General features: G+C 36.4%; 3 protein-coding genes across 3 annotated transcripts in view; 1 reads left to right on the top strand and 2 right to left on the bottom strand.

The window, feature by feature from the left end:
- The window catches only part of LOC123534889 (ribosome maturation protein SBDS-like), a 29,311-nt gene extending 27,118 nt beyond the window's left edge, over window positions 1-2,193 (bottom strand). The window contains exon 1 of the mRNA XM_045317349.2: window positions 1,908-2,193. Coding sequence (XP_045173284.1) covers window positions 1,908-2,041 — 134 coding nt within the window. The 5' untranslated portion in view covers window positions 2,042-2,193. The remainder of the gene's footprint in view (window positions 1-1,907) is intronic.
- A 30-nt stretch (window positions 2,194-2,223) lies between these two features.
- LOC123534581 (clathrin heavy chain 1-like) overlaps window positions 2,224-13,854 on the top strand; it is a 28,663-nt gene continuing 17,032 nt past the window's right edge. Inside the window, exons 1-8 of the mRNA XM_045316891.2 lie at window positions 2,224-2,406; window positions 6,423-6,539; window positions 7,360-7,462; window positions 7,883-8,038; window positions 8,523-8,641; window positions 10,436-10,600; window positions 11,572-11,688; window positions 13,320-13,493. Coding sequence (XP_045172826.1) covers window positions 2,362-2,406; window positions 6,423-6,539; window positions 7,360-7,462; window positions 7,883-8,038; window positions 8,523-8,641; window positions 10,436-10,600; window positions 11,572-11,688; window positions 13,320-13,493 — 996 coding nt within the window. The 5' untranslated portion in view covers window positions 2,224-2,361. The remainder of the gene's footprint in view (window positions 2,407-6,422; window positions 6,540-7,359; window positions 7,463-7,882; window positions 8,039-8,522; window positions 8,642-10,435; window positions 10,601-11,571; window positions 11,689-13,319; window positions 13,494-13,854) is intronic.
- On the bottom strand, window positions 2,594-5,537 carry LOC128547439 (uncharacterized). The gene is made up of 2 exons (XM_053520298.1): window positions 5,410-5,537; window positions 2,594-4,950 (listed from the first exon to the last, which is right to left on the bottom strand). The coding sequence occupies exons 1-2, from the start codon at window positions 5,412-5,414 to the stop codon at window positions 3,129-3,131; spliced, it is 1,827 nt and encodes a 608-aa protein (XP_053376273.1). The 5' UTR covers window positions 5,415-5,537; the 3' UTR covers window positions 2,594-3,128.

The raw sequence follows: 13,854 nt of genomic DNA, 5'->3' as shown, positions 1-13,854 counted from the left end.
AAGGTCAAGGTCAAACTGAGGTCAGGTGATGTCTGAAGATAAGAATGGTCACAGGTTACATGTGCATTAGTATCAAGTCATTCCAGTAAGGGTTATAGACGCTAGACGAAACGGTCCAATTTGGTTAACCAAGAGATGGCCCATATAAAGCAACCTAAGTCCAAAATGAGGTCAAGGTCAAACTGAGGTCAGGTGATGTCTGAAGATGAGGAATGGTCACAGGTTACATGTGCATTTGTACCAAATCATTCTAGTAAGGGGTATTGATGCTAGACGAAACGGTCCTATTTGGTTAACCTTGTACGGACGGACGAACGAATGGACGGATCGACAGGACAATCACTTTATGCCTCCCGCATCAGCAGATGCCGGGGCATAACAATCTGACCGTCAAATTATTTTGACTAGGTTAACGTTAGTGTCTAGGTCTATGTCTATGTTCTACTGCTTAGCAATCGTTAACGATTATGACTAGCACAGGGGTCTGGCTAGGTCCAATTTTTTGGGAGAAGTCACTTCTCCCTCAAGCTGATTTTGGGAGAAGTGGGGAGACTTTAGGGAGAAGTGGGAAGACTTCTTCGATTTTTTATTTCTACCTCAACGCTTTTGAGACTCAACTGAGTGATTCGAAAGGTGGCTATAATTTTCTAGATAAAAAAAACATTAATGTGACCATTCATTTTCTTAGTTACATCATTTCCCATACAGTCGTTATTGTTTCATTACAAAATTCTGAAAAAAAGATTCAAGCAGATGCTGTAGATCTAACCCGCCAATTTTTGGTTATATCCTGTATGAATGCAGGATGAAAGTGTTTATTATTAACACCGAGTCACCACTTCGGTGAACAGTATATCACTTGAATAAAACTGAAAGTAAACTGTGTAAACTAGAAATACATATTCAAATCAATTCATTAATGAAAGTCAATTTAACGTAGTAAATACTTTACATGTCGTTCTTTAGGCTGTTTTTTTTTACCATAGATACCAAATAATTGTGTACAATTCCAATTAATTGCATGGGTAATCAACAATTTCTTTTATAAAACATAATTTTTTGCACTCGCACATGTTGACAATTAAACGCAGTGTCAAAGACGTAACCATGGCGCTAACTGGACGAAACAAATTGTTTCTCGTGTATCGGATAATTTGATTCACTTTCACACTTCCCGCGAAAATCTCGCAAGTACCTGAAGTAGGCGGAGCTTAAATTATGCTATCAGCGTGTGTTTAGGTATTCAACACTCATTTTGACACTGTGCAAATTGTCAACAGTCCAGGTACCAGTAATTAGCGAGTGCCGGATCAAAGAAAATCGGGCGACTTGCATTTCGCTTTGAGGTTAGATTTGAGCGAAGTTTGAAGTTCCAAAGCGACTATTTCGCTTTAATCGCCCACTCGCGAGAGCCCTGCTTGCAGGTGCGTTGTCAGGGATAGCTGTTAAAAATAGTAAAAAACATAGAAATTATGTGCATCACAAAGATAAAGTAAAAGAACTATTTTACAGGCCAGGTTAAAAGTAAAAGCAGGAAGTTGAATTAGAACTGATAGAAGGGTGGCAGCTGCCCAGCAAATATTTCTAAGCTGGGACTAGCTTGCAAAGACACAGGGAGACTGTACGTTGCACAGATGTATACTTCTGGGAAAAAAGGAGATTGCATGATAGTGCGTCTTTGAATATGGTATCAAATAGTTCAGGTTTCTAGTTCTTCTAAGGTGACTGTGGTCAACAAAAACAAGGAGTTGTTGGATCTTAAACAACACTGTAACTGCACTGATCTTATGGCGTTGTTCTAGGGTTTGCCAGTCAAGTTCATTTAACATTTTGGAAACACTACTGGTGTAACTGTACGGATCATGAGGTCCATTGTTCAAGCTCCAGTAGGGACCTCGGTAACTTACACTTTGTTCCTCCAGGATACCACTTTGTTGGGATAGCTGGCTATTTCAAACCTTTTTCCACCTTTCTTCAGTCTCACTATGGCCACATTGGTCAATCTTTTCTGACCTGTGGGTTGTTTTACCTGTCTTGACATGTTAATCAGTGGCGAGGTATTGAATAGTTAGTAAAGGAAATAAATACAGAGACTGTCAAAACTGACGATCAATACTTATTTTCTGAGTATTTTTTTCAAAATCTGTCAAAATTCATAAAATTTCACAACCGGAAGTTGTAATTGTACCTGGCCACCGGTAGTCGAATTTTGATCTTTATCGATGAAGAGTTGACTTCCGGGTCTGGAAAATTAGGAAAAAGTTTGCAAAAGTTGTATTTTGATAAAAATAAAGAAAATCAACTTGTCATATTAATTGCAATTGACAATATGTAATATATCCCGATGCTTAGATAACGAGAATGGCCGAACCAGGCCCTCCTGTCACAATAAATGAACTGATAAAGGTCAGTATGCATACAGTATTTCAGTCAACATGTCAAAGACACTAGGGGGTCAGCCATCCGTCTGTTAGCCAATATCTTTTAGCCCTTCAGTATAGTTCTACACATTCGGATCACACTTTTCTTGCAATGTAGAATTTGATCATCATCATCAACAAACCAGTTCAAAGGAAGTGTCTAGGGGTACGGTGCTGTCGGGTAATTTGGCGCACCTAAGACAAACTTGGAAGTATAGATTAATCATTTGCATATGCATAAACAATTATTTATCATTTTGTGAAGAATTAACCTTTCTGCTACAACTTGCAACATTCAAAAGAAACTTAACTCCCTGAAACTGGGTTAAATATCACTTCCAACTGAGAAACCATATTGTTTACATTACGTCATTTCTGTCGGCTAATTCCTGCGCATGCCTACTGAAAGTCAGTTATAGTCCATTTCAACTATCCCAGATATGTCACACAGTGCTCTGGACCTTTGGAATTGGGGATAAGTGATCTGAGAATTTTTATATCATTTTAGTAAACAAAGAAACTGAGTTAATAGGTTCCATTCCAATTATTATTAGTGGCAATGACAAATGTTTACACTTCAGGTACAGTTTAAACAATAAATTTCATTATCAAATGATTACAAAAGTCAACTTTATATCATAATATTATAAAAACTCTTTAACAACTGAAACAGAACAGTTTATGTGTTAATTAACTGTTTTCTCATTACTAATTTAATTGGCACTTTGGACACTTGAATGGCTCATTACTGCGAAGTCGTGACTCCAGAGTACAGTATTTAAGGTGTACCCAACCGCAACATGTGTCACACTTTGCCCAATTTAGTATTTCTAACTGGCCATGTTTACCAAACCCAGTAGGAGCAAACTGTCCACAGACTACACAGAAGGCATCATCATCATCTTCTCCTTCACTACTGTCACTATTACTATGATAGAAGGTCAGCCATTCTTTTCGCATGTTACTAGGACCAGGTTCTTGGCTGTCTAAGACCTCAGGTGTGTCAGATTTGTTTTTGAGATCACATTTCAATTTACAGTCTCCAGAAGTTGTAGCTACTTGCTCAGTGTTAACTGACTTTACCTTTTTTACTTTTTGTTTACATGTAGGTTCTGATTTAGATTTTGGCTTTTTGACATGTGCTTTTGGCTCTACCTCGGTTTTCCTTTTCAGTTGTTCTACAAACTCACATTCAGTAACAGCAGCTCCATGATTTGGGATGATGTACTGTTTTGTTTTACCTGCTTGGGTCTCTTCCAGTTGCTTTTCCACGTTTTTGTCAATATCATTTAGCAATAGTTTAATGTTTCTAGCATCTTTTCTTTCCTTTCTAGATTTTGGTTTTGCTTCATTGGTGGGGTATTGATCATTTACAGTATTAGTTAATACTTCTGGGTTGAAGGGGACTATACCTGTTTTGCGGAATGCAGCCATTAAGTTTGGCACTGTCATGGCTGAATTGTAAGCATACGCGATCAGCTTTGGTAAGTCACTGCGAGTTACCTGTCTTCCAACTTCAGCGTGAATAAGCCTGTGACAACCTGTAGCTAATGCAGCCTTAAAAGGCCCAAACACTCCGACATCCAGGGGTTGCACAAGATGGCTTGAATGCGGAGGTATCACAAACATATGGACATTCTGATTTTGGGCTAATTCAATGACATCCTTTGTTATGTGTGTTGCATGCCCATCATATAGAAGTAGACACGGTCTGCTCTTAACATGGGCCAGGAAATGGTTCTCTAAGAAATCTTTGAATGTTTCAGCAGTGGACCAACCATTTTTTGTCATTGTAAACTTAGTCTGTGGCAAACACCCTTTAGTAAGTTCTTCACTGAGACGCTGACCCTTGTAAATTACATATGGAGGTATGGTCTCTCCAAGAGCATTTCCAGCTGCAATGACAGTTGTTGTAGCTCTACGTGTAGAGGTTACAATGAAAGGCTGTTCTCCTTTACCACATACTATTTTAGGAGGAGGTACATCTAGGGTGATCCCAGTTTCATCTACATTCCACAGTGAAGCAGGAATGTTCATAAGGTTATATTTGGAGAGTACAGTTTCAAGTTCAATGAAATAATCCCCAATGTTAGAAGCGGACCCGCCAAAGACCCGAGCAAGTTCTCTCTTTTTGGGTCTTTGTATATTCAAGCCCATTCGCCTTATGAATCCATAATACCAATCCTTCTGGGGTATTACAGTCTCAATTCCCTTGGTCTGGAGCATATTCTGGGCAAGCTGACACACCTGCCATCTGGCATAACCATAACCAAGTCTTGCCATTTTCTTAATATGGACAGCTAGTTCTTGTTCCTCTAACTTTGTAAACAGTGTTGGATGACCTGCACAAGATTCAGTTAAATATGGCTGGTTAATATGTCTCCTGAGAGTTGATTCAGGTATAGAGTATAGTTTAGCTGATTTTCTAATAGAGTCACCAGTTCTTTTCAAGTGTTCATGGGCATTATGTACAGCCTGCCATCTAGTATCTGCCTTTTCTTTTCGTGCCTTTGCCTTTTTAACATCAAACCTAAAAAATGCAAACACGAACTGAAATAACTTTGGGCAGTCCAGAAGCAGAGTACTTGAGATGACAATAACATTTTTGGGTATGAACTTACACATAATCTTTAAATAATGATACAGACTATAGATTTCTAGGTAGACATGTGCAATGTTGACATTTGAAAAACAGCGTTCATATTTTTCATGACATTGGATTTCAATTTCATGGGAATTTTTGACAGGAGTGTACATTAACAATTGCATTTAGTTGCTTTATATAGAGGGAAATTTGTTATTTGGCGTTTCTGATTTTGTCTGCATGAAACGACGGAGCATGGCAGCCATTTTTAACTGTTTCGGGTCAGTGATCACAGCTGTCAAAGCTGTCAAGCAAAATGAAAGTAAGTTGAATTTTACAAATTTACGTTCAGAAAGGCAGTATCTTTTGTCGATTTTGATCAGTTATGCTTTGAAAAATACTTACCTCATACTGGAAAATCTTCATTTACCCTTAAACAATGTAAATTGCAGTAAAAATGCCGGATAAACGCATCTGCAAACGCGTAGTGACGTCAGAGATTGTTTACGTGAATATGCAAATGAAGGTGCGCAGAATTACCCGACGCGCCGAATTAGCCGAAACTACTGTATACGGATACATACATCTAGAATCTGATTCTAGAGGTACGGATCCTTACCTCTAGACAAGCCTGTTTTTCTAAAGATTAAGGGTCATTTACATTTCAAATTTTGTTGAAAATGAAATAACAAATAAGACTTCATCAGTATTCACCTTATAATATGCATCCAGGTTTTTCGCCTAAAATCCTGGGAGGCTGAAAAAGAAACAATATTGATCAATTTTGAGGTAGATTGAAAATGAAAGTATACATAGAGTTAACATATTGACATTGTTAATAAATGAACAACTATTCCACCCACTTTTTTAAAGTTATGGCCCCTGAAATAGTAAAAAAATGCACTTTTTCACCTAATTATGTGCCTAGCTCAAAAAGTATTACTATTAGATGTAGATTCAGGAAACCTTGCTGGAGTCTTTATCGTGATGTGACCTTGCACACTTGGCATTCTTCTTGAGAATCTTAGCTCTTATTACAGAGTTATGGCCCTTGAAATAGCCAAAATAGTGGATTTTTTGTTTGTGATGCTCATAGCTCAAAAAGTATAGGGCCTAGAATAATGAATCCTTTTCATAAAGTGTTTGTTGAGGCTATACCCCATTAAGACTGCAAACATTTGAATTATTACCCCTTATTTGTGACAAATGTACCAGTGGGGGGCACACCCTGTGTCCTACAGACACATTCTAGTTTACTCTGTTACTTCTGCTGTTTGAAATGGTGTATTTTTATTAGCTATTTAAGTCAAATAATTTGAGTAAGGAATGAGACATGGGAGGCAACATCCAAATAAAAATATAAGGCTTATTTTTGTACACTGAGAATGCTTTCTTATGTGTTACTTCTTTTTTTACAGCTGACAAATGTAGGCATACCACAAGATCAAGTGACTTGGTCCAGGGTGACCTTGTCCTCTGATAGATGGATAGCAATTAGACATGGCAAGAAAAAAGAAGATGGCAGTAAATGCATGGTAATTTTCACTGTTTTACACAACTATCGTTAAGTTTTCATTTCTGTGTACATGATCTTCAAAAGTACACTTGTGGTGACAATAGCAGTTTCTTGCTTACTGATTTGCAAATGAATTCTGGCTTACCAAAGATCTATTGTTTGTCTCTAGATGAATGTCTCCGGGACAATGGCTTTTTAAGTTTTGGGGGAATGGTGGCGGGGCCCATAAGGAGGGGAAAATTGTGGCGTAACCACTAAAATGGTAAAAAATTGCGTCGTAATAAAAGCAATATTTGTCATAAATTATGTTACACTAAAAAAGAAAATGATTTAAAAGCACATTGTCTCCTGTTTTAAATGGTACAGATTACATTATCATGTACATCTAAGGGTTTTGTCGGTTGGGATATGTAAAAAAATTATTTTTTTGAGGGAATTTTTTGGACAGGGGAATGGGGCCGAATTTTGGCCCCAAAAATGGCCAAAAAAAATCACTGAATTGACGATGATGATATGCTAAACTACGTGTGACTTAATGTATGAAAGTGTCAGGAACAGTCAAAATTAGTCTTTAATCACTGTTGGTTGAACATTTAAGGACAGTGTTAAAGAATTGATTGATGAGTGTCAGGGACACTGATAAACAATTGATGGATGAGAATATGAGGACTAGTTTGTTTCAGATCACTGTAAGCTGTTCTTTGTTGCAATTGTTTGCCTGAATAAATTATATCAGAATGAATTCCACTGTTCTAGTGCTCCAAAGTTTTACTCGTGAAATTGTCTACAGTTTACTACAGTAGAAAATTACAGTTTACTTACAGATAAGTTTTCTGCAGGTAACAGTGTTGAGCCTGAAAGATGGATCTATATCGTATGCTGGCCAGACTAGTGCTGACTCCGTCCTCATGAACCCTTCCAAACCCATCATAGCACTTAAAGGTATGAAATTGAATACACAGTTTAAAGTTTAGCGTCAAAATCTGGATGAAATGTCAGTACATTTTTATTTCGTAATGAATCTTCCAGAGAGTATAAAACATACTGACTTAGAACACAACTTAAAGAATTTCAAACATAGACATGAATAGAAAGACCTTGTTCAGATTTCTTATTTTTTGCATGATATGGTGTTTTCAGGGTTGTAAAGATAACATTTGGTAACATGCTAGGCCAGACAAAAACAAAGTGTTTTATTCCAGCAACTGATATTCTGTGTATTAAACAACTGAAATGGTGATAAGGCATATTAACAAAACGCATCCCTTCTGTACATGTACAGATTTTACTTGAAAATCCTTCACCTTCCCATATTTATAAATGATATGTTAATGCACATATTGTAACTGTTTCCTATTTCAGCTGAGCAAAGATTTGAGATATTCAATGTGGAGACTAAACTGATGCTGACAAAAACTAAAATACATGACCCTGTTTGTTACTGGACATGGTTGAACTCTGATATTATTGCCATAGTAACAGACACTGCAGTCTTTCACTGGAGTCTATTTAAAACAAGTAAGTTCTCATTGTGAGATTGACTAGAATCAGTATATAATTGAAAATAAAACCATCATGAATCAGGGTTTCAGTAATTATTGAAGTAGATGGTGGAAGTTTCAAAGTAGAGTTTGTTTGGAAGTCCTCAAATTTAGAACTTTTAAAATTTGATACTGGAAAAAATAGCCACGGCTTCAGACCACTATATTTAATGAAAACCCTGATGAATATGTGCAAATCTTCAGTATTTTGTAATGGAAGACAATATTTTGTAAAAATCACCTGTAATAAACTGGTAACTACTCTTGGAAAGTAATGAAAGCTATTGAAGGAAGAAATGTTTGAAATTTTTGTTAAGTAAAATATAGGGGCTTTATAGCTTAACAAGTTTACTAGTGATCACGATATAAGTGTTAAACAGCACTGTGTCTAGAAATGAATAAACAAGTTATATCCGTCTGAAAATTATGATAGAAAATATGTTGATATTACTTGTTTACAGAAGATAGTCAGCCGGAGAAGGTATTTTTGCGGCACAGTCGGCTGGCATTCAGTGAAATCACAAGTTATAAGGCAGATAATAGTATGAGATGGTTTGCAATAACTGGGCTCACTCCTGAGGTAAAGGACATTATACTAGGGTTTCAAGATTGTGTGAAAAAGCTAGAGTTCCATAGTTGTCACTAAAATTTTGGTGGTGGTGATAAGAAAGTATGGAAGGTTTTACAAAATTCTTGTTTAACTTGTTACAGTACTGGTGTACCACAAAATATTCTACCATTGTAAATATTCTTCCTACCCAGATGAGGAACTTTAAACACAACCCTGAAAATTTGCCCTGTCACCCTTTTTAGCACCTGCAAAATGAAAAGTGATTTAGATTTTGGTAGGTAGTATTCAGTTTAAGCAAGAGTGTAAAAACATATAAATAAATACATGATATTTGTTATTTTGAAACATAATGACTTACCTATTTGTAATATAACATTAAATGCTTAAATAATGGTTTGCCAGTTAATAGTCAGAACTGTTGCCTGAGGTCTCTAGGACAGTAGTTTTGACTATTGACAGGCAAGCCATTTGATAAATGTTTAATTACGTTACATCAGACATTAAACTGTGAAGTTTTGTTTGTAATCCCCCGCCACAAGTGGTAGGGAGTTATAGGAATGGACTACGTCCGTCCTTCTGTCCTTTCATCAAGACGATGTGCAGAACTCATGAGTCAGCCATGTCGGCTCAAGGTCAAGGTCACAACTCAAGGTCAAAGGTTTGAGGCTACCATTTCGTGTCCGCTCTGTATGTCTTAAACCTCTTGAACGATAATAATGAAACTTGGATTAAATGATCACCTCATCAAGACGATGTGCAGAACTCATGAGTCAGCCATGTCTGCTCAAGGTCAAGGTCACAACTCAAGGTCAAATGTTTGAGCCTTCCATTTTGTGTCCGCTCTGTATCTCCTAAACCCCTTGAAGGATTTTCATCAAACTTGGGTCAAATGATTACCTCATCAAGACAATGTGCAGAATTGATGAGTCAGCCATGCTGGCTCAAGGTCAAGGTCACAACTCAGAGTCAAAGGTTTGAGCCTTCCATTTTGTGTTCATTCTGTATCTCCTAAACCCCTTGAAGAATTTACATTAAACTTTGGTCAAATGATCACCTCATCAAGAACTCATGAGTCAGCCATGTCAACTCATGGTCAAGGTCACAACTCAAGGTCAAAGGTTTGAGCTCTGTATCTCCTTAACCCCTTTTAGGATTTTCATGAAACTTGGGTCAAATGATCACCGCATTTAGACGATGTGCAGAATTCATGGGTCAGCCATGTCAGTTCAAGGTCAAGGTCACAGCTCAAGGTCAAAGGTTTACCCTTTCACTATCCATACCAGTGGATTTAGCTGTCTTTCAGACTGCCCTGTTAAATTTTTGACTTACTGGCCCAGTGAACATCTGTTAAATATAGACCAGTCATATAGCTTATACTATTGGCCAGCAATTTGTACAAAATGCTGTGTAGTGTATAAATAATGGCGAGGGTGTTAATATATTTTGAGGGTTGACAATATCAATAACACCCTCACTGACTTGTGTTATTTATTTTATTGTACCAAAGCAACCGAAACAAATTTTATTCTGCAACAAACAACTGCTTGCATATCAAAGAATTTTTATAAGCGTCTAATAACAAGGATGATGAAAAGTCTATATGCAATCCACTAAAACTTGTTGAAATACCATTCAATGAGTGTGATGCACAAAGGACACCTCTACGCAGGTGTTATTAAAATTATTACCTAGGGATTATTCAAAAACATGGATTGGCGTGAGAGACATTAAAATTTGTACATTTTGAGAGATGGGGACTTTGCATTAGATGTTTTACATGAGGTATAAAAATATCTTTTATAGGAGGATAGAATCTCAGGTCTAACACAACTATACAACATGGATGAGGACATTACTCAGGTGATAGCTTGTCATGCCATCTGCTTTGATACGTATAAATTTGCAGGCAATTCTTGCCCTTCAACTGTATTCTGTGTCGGGTCCAGGGACATTGGTAACTATGGAAAAGTAAGTAAATGTTAGAATGTGACAATATTATAAATTACATTTCAACATTAAGTACTGCTGTACTAAAGTGCTTTTTCTATGCAAATTCCTGAACAGGTTTCGCCATTAGTTTGATATTTTATGAATAGATTTCATTTCAGTTTAAAAACAATTTAACACAAGTCTGATATTTACAGAATAAAGGAAATGAATCAACAGAAGTGCCCAGATACTGGTGGGTTGGGCTCATTTTCACTGATACCCCATAGAAATTCTCTAGCTTTTAGCTGTTTAGATTACTTAAGGAGAGAACAGGTTGTATTTTATTAAAAGCTTGTTGTATCAGTAATTTTTGGATCAGGATTGTTAAAAAGCTTGTTTGGTGCATTACAAAATGAATCTTTTGATAGAGCAAACAGGTGGAATGAGTATGTGATATCAAAGTAACATATTTAAGTTACTGCTTCTGTTTCCTTTGCTGATATACAAGCTAAGGCAGCAGTTGAAAATCAGTGTTGCTTCCAGTTGTCTCAAACCCTGAAGTAACTGGTGAAATGCAGAGCTAAAAACTCCTGTCACTAGGTCCAAGGTAAATGTTACATTTGGGAGGACACTTGGAGGACAAGTTTTAATCACTGGAATGATTCTCATAAAATTAGAATTATTTATTTACCTCGTCATGACAACATGCAGAATGCAAGACTGCATTCACTAGGTCCAACCCATTTCCCTGTATCAAAATGATATTTAGGAGTATTTATCACCTTTGGTGATAGCTCTAGTTTGACATTGTATGGTGTGGACTAGAAAATTAATGAACGAAGAAAAGCACTTTAAGATGTACAACACTTGTACAATATTATGTGTTATTAAGGTGAGTTTATGCTGAAAACAGTGTTGCCCTTTAGTCTGGAAAGTAATCACTTTGAGTTCTTACAGTGATGCAGGTTTATCTCTTTCACCATATTTCATTTATACTGTTGTTTGATCAGGTACATGTGATAGAGCTAGGTCCATACAAGGCAGGGAACTTTGCTCCAAGAAATACTTATGATCAGATACATTTTGGAAAAGATTCTGAACATTACGATTTTCCTGTGGCGTTACACGTAAGATTTGATTTCTCTTAAATCTCTTTTTAGCTCGACTTTTTGAAGAAAAAGTAGAGCTATTGCACTCGCGTCGGTGTTGGCGTCGCCATTGGTTAAAGTTTTTGATAAAGTCAAATATCTCTGTTACTATCTAAGCTATTGACTTGAAACTTAAAATACTTATTTACTATCAAAGTCTACACCAGGAGAAACAATCCCCATAACTCTGGTTTGAATTTTGACAGAATTATGCCCCTTTTTAACTTAGATTATTTTGTTAAAATTTTTGATAAAGTCAAATATCTCTGTTACTACTAAGTGAAGCTTTTGACTTGGAAACACAAAATAGTTATTTACTATCAAATCTATTGACTTGAAACTTAAAATACTTATTTACCATCAAAGTCTACACCAGGAGAAACAATCCCCATAACTCTGATTTGAATTTTGACAGAATTATGCCCCTTTTTAACTTAGAATTTTTTGTTAAAAGTTTTAATAAAGTCAGATATCTCTGTTACTATTAAAGCTTTTGACTTGAAACTTAAAATAGTTATTTACTATCAGAGTCTACACCAGGAGAAACAATCCCCATTACTCTGATTGAATTTTGACAGAGTTATGTCCCTTTTTAACTTAGAATTTTTTTTACTGGCAAAGCTCTAATTCACAGTCAAGCACTGAGAAAAGTGGAGCGCGCTGTCTTATGGACAGCTCTTGTTTGTTGTTATACAGGGGTTTGATAAAGGTCAGAGGGTGGGGATTTCCCCTTGCTGCAGTAGTCTAAAGCCATGTCTACTTTTCCTGTAGTAAATAAAGTTCTCAATGAGAGGACCCAAAGACCCCCATATTTGCAACTTACGATTTCTTCTTCAGTAATTAAACAGCTGGTTATATTTTAAACATGTATAGACTTATTTTTTGTAAACCAAATTCCATGATTGTGTATATATACCTGTATATAAGCAAATATTGTTCTCTTTAAAGGAGAAAAATCATAGGTAGGACATATTTCATTTGTCAGTGATTGCTATAGAATGTTTGGAAAGTTTTACTTTAGAAACAGTAGTGTGCAAAACACATATCTGGACATTCATGTAGGTCAAATAAAATCCATCGATGCTATATAAATACTATCTAAAATAAGTGATTTGGTATCAGCAGGTTTGTATGGGTATACTATTTTAACATTTAGATCAGTTCTCATTGTGCTCTTGTTGCGGTCAGTATTGTAGCATGCACTAGAAGTTGTACATCTACAGCTTAATTAACACCACCATATCATAAGTTGTTCTTCCACAGATTATGTTTTAGGAAAAGAAATGAGGGAATTGCTGAGAAAAGCTATCACTTTGTTAACCAAAAAATATAATGTTTGATTTGGTAAATTGACTCACATTTAACACAGTAACAACAAGATTGTATTAAGGGTGTCCTTGACAGTGGTTAAGCTGGCTGACTGCAAATTACTTGCCCTTCACTGATACGGGTTAAAACCTCACATGAGGGGTAAAATTCAAAAGGTGGAGAAGAGATTATTTGACCGAAGAACTGTTAGTATGATTCTTAGCCCGCAAAAACACTGTTTGAAAAACAGAATTTACCATACACAGAATAAGAAAACATGGTTTGTGATTTCACTGTTTCAGGTTTCTGGAGAATATGGCCTGGTGTTTATGCTGACAAAGTATGGTTGCTTGTTCTTGTGTGACATGGACACTGCAACATGTCTGTGCAGCATGCGGGTTTCAGAGGATATAATATTTACCTCAACTATAAATACAGAAACACAGGGTTTTATTGGGGTTACACGGAGGGGACAGGTAATATATTATTCATTTAATTTTCCAAAATTTCTGTTTTATCAGAACAGTTAATTGCTTTATTTTCTGGTACAGGGTTTGTTTATATGAAGCAATGGACTTCAGCATAATGCTTTGCTGCAAAACGGTCCTTTTTAAAAAGGCATGTGTTAAGATTAATGTTAAGGTTTTCAAAATTGCAAGAGGACGTAGTGATTGAAATACTTTTTAAATAATCAAGCCTGTCAAATAGTTTCTTGTCTTATATACCATGGTTCAAACTTCAGATGTACAAGAGTTGAACCATGAGGGCATTGGCCCCATTGGGTCAATATTAAAGCATCTGAACAATAGGTATGGTGATACAGATAAACAGCACAAA

Source organism: Mercenaria mercenaria, chromosome 12, assembly GCF_021730395.1.
Source record: "Mercenaria mercenaria strain notata chromosome 12, MADL_Memer_1, whole genome shotgun sequence".
Taxonomy (NCBI): Eukaryota; Metazoa; Mollusca; class Bivalvia; order Venerida; family Veneridae; genus Mercenaria; species Mercenaria mercenaria.
This window is presented reverse-complemented; position numbering and strand designations above follow the sequence as displayed.